This window comes from Penaeus chinensis, chromosome 24 (assembly GCF_019202785.1).
Source record: "Penaeus chinensis breed Huanghai No. 1 chromosome 24, ASM1920278v2, whole genome shotgun sequence".
Classification (NCBI taxonomy): domain Eukaryota; kingdom Metazoa; phylum Arthropoda; class Malacostraca; order Decapoda; family Penaeidae; genus Penaeus; species Penaeus chinensis.
The window spans coordinates 6,980,782-6,983,281 of record NC_061842.1 but is presented as its reverse complement, the minus strand read 5'-3'; the positions used below and the strand labels follow the sequence as shown (position 1 = coordinate 6,983,281).

The 2,500-nt window shown below is 53.3% G+C and overlaps 1 protein-coding gene across 1 annotated transcript in view; it reads left to right on the top strand.

The window, feature by feature from the left end:
* The window catches only part of LOC125038236 (uncharacterized protein DDB_G0271670-like), a 2,880-nt gene extending 796 nt beyond the window's left edge, over positions 1-2,084 (top strand). Inside the window, exons 2-3 of the mRNA XM_047631660.1 lie at positions 1-206; positions 509-2,084. The exon at positions 1-206 is cut by the window's left edge and continues 62 nt beyond it. Of these exons, the coding sequence (XP_047487616.1) occupies positions 1-206; positions 509-1,949 (1,647 nt within the window). The 3' untranslated portion in view covers positions 1,950-2,084. The remainder of the gene's footprint in view (positions 207-508) is intronic.
* Positions 2,085-2,500: the final 416 nt, after the last annotated feature.

The following is a 2,500-nucleotide window of genomic DNA, read 5'->3' as shown; positions in this document are numbered from 1 at the left end:
GGCGCCCCCAGGCTGCCTCCGCTCGCGCCGGGACAGACCTTCTCCTTCCAGTCCAGCTCGGCGGCCTCGAGTTCCGCCTCGTCCTCGAGCCATGACTCCTCCTCCAGCAGCTTCTCCTCCTCGGCCTCAGGAGTCAACTTCAACAAGGAGGCGTCTAGCTCCGCCTCGGCGGCAGCGAGCAGCTCCTCCTCCTCGTCGCTGTCCGGGTGAGAGAGCTTACCCAGTCAAGTCATGAGAATGAAAGGTGTTTGAATATATATATATATATATATATATATATATATATATATATATATATATATATATATATGTATATATGTGTGCGTGTGTGTGTGTGTGTGTGCATTTCCACCCGCGTACGCACGTGTATGTTTTTGTTTTGGCTTTGTCCTTGTGTACACATAAATACACGATTACACTCACTGAGCGACCACTCTTCAAATATTTCTTGACCGAATAAGATGAAATGAAGACAGGTGAATTAACATCCCCGACCCTTCAACTTCAGGTCCATAGGCGGCGGAGATTCCAGCGCCAGCTCGGCCTCCAGGGACTCCCTTGGGTCCTCCACTGGGTCTGCTGACGGGACGCTCGCATCCTCAAGTGGCACTCACTCTGACACTCTGGCATCCTCAAGTGGATTCTTATCTGGCGTCCAGGGATCCACCTCTGGCACTGAGGGATCCTCAGCTGGCTTCCAGGCTGGCACTCAAGGATCCTCAACTGGCTTCCAGTCTGGCACTCAGGGTTCCTCAACTGGCTTCCAGTCTGGCACTCAGGGATCTTCCTCTGGCACTCAGGGATCCTCAACTGGCTTCCAGTCTGGCACTCAGGGTTCCTCAACTGGCTTCCAGTCTAGCACTCAGGGATCTTCCTCTGGCACTCAGGTATCCTCAACTGGCTTCCAGTCTGGCACTCAGGGATCTTCCTCTGGCACTCATGAATCCTCAACTGGCTTCCAGTCTGGCACTCAGGGATCTTCCTCTGGCACTCAGGGATCCTCAACTGGCTTCCAGTCTGGCACTCATGGTTCCTCAACTGGCTTCCAGTCTGGCACTCAGGGATCTTCCTCTGGCACTCAGGGATCCTCAACTGGCTTCCAGTCTGGCACTCAGGGATCCTCAGCTGGCTTCCAGTCCGGCACTCAGGGTTCCTCAACTGGCTTCCAGTCCGGCACTCAGGGTTCCTCAACTGGCTTCCAGTCTGGCACTCAGGGATCTTCCTCTGGCACTCAGGGGTCCTCAACTGGCTTCCAGTCCGGCACTCAGGGTTCCTCAACTGGCTTCCAGTCTGGCACTGAGGGATCCTCAGCTGGCTTCCAGTCCGGCACTCAGGGTTCCTCAACTGGCTTCCAGTCTGGCACTCAGGGATCTTCCTCTGGCACTCAGGGATCCTCAACTGGCTTCCAGTCTGGCACTCAGGGATCTTCCAGTCGGCACTCAGGGATCCTCAACTGGCTTCCAGTCTGGCACTCAGGGATCCTCAGCTGGCTTCCAGTCCGGCACTCAGGGTTCCTCAACTGGCTTCCAGTCTGGCACTCAGGGATCCTCAACTGGCTTCCAGTCTGGCACTCAGGGATCTTTCTCTGGCACTCAGGGTTCCTCAACTGGCTTCCAGTCTGGCACTCAGGGTTCCTCAACTGGCTTCCAGTCTGGCACTCAGGGTTCCTCAACTGGCTTCCAGTCCGGCACTCAGGGATCCTCAGCTGTCTTCCAGTCTGGCACTCAGGGTTCCTCAACTGGCTTCCAGTCTGGCACTCAAGGATCCTCAACTGGCTTCCAGTCCGGCACTCAGGGTTCCTCAACTGGCTTCCAGTCTGGCACTCAAGGATCCTCAACTGGCTTCCAGTCTGGCACTCAGGGATCTTCCTCTGGCACTCAGGGTTCCTCAGCTGGCTTCCACTCAGCTTCTCTGGGATCCTCCTCTGGCCCTCAGGGAGGCTCCGTTGAATTCGGTTCCTCCGAATTTCCCTCAGGATCTCTCGGCTCCGTCACTGGCTCTCAAGGACCCACATCCGGGAACCAGTTTGGCGATCTCGGGGCCTCATCCGGGTCTGGCGTCAAGGGATCTTCCTTTGTCTTCCAAGGGAACTTCAAGGGATCGGATCTCATCTCAGGAATCGAAGCCTCCGAAGGGCGCGGGTCAGAGGAGGCCCTTTCGCAAAGCTATGGCCTCCCGCACTAGAAGCTCCATTTCGTTGGGGCGAAGGTACTGAGGCTACGGTGTATAGGGGGCAAGGGCTGATGGACAGGGGTCGTTTTGCAACCCGTTTGGGTTTAATGGTGAGGGGGAAGAAAGATCCAATTGCAATAAATATGAAATATCTACATAAGATGTTTATTTTTTCGTGATATATATTGATATATAGATACACATGAGATGTATAATGCTATTGTATAATGATGAAAAAATAACCACGAACTGATATTTACATTTAAGAATACATACGTTATTTTCAGTAATTATAACTTATATTGTATTTGTCGCATAATTGTTAGTA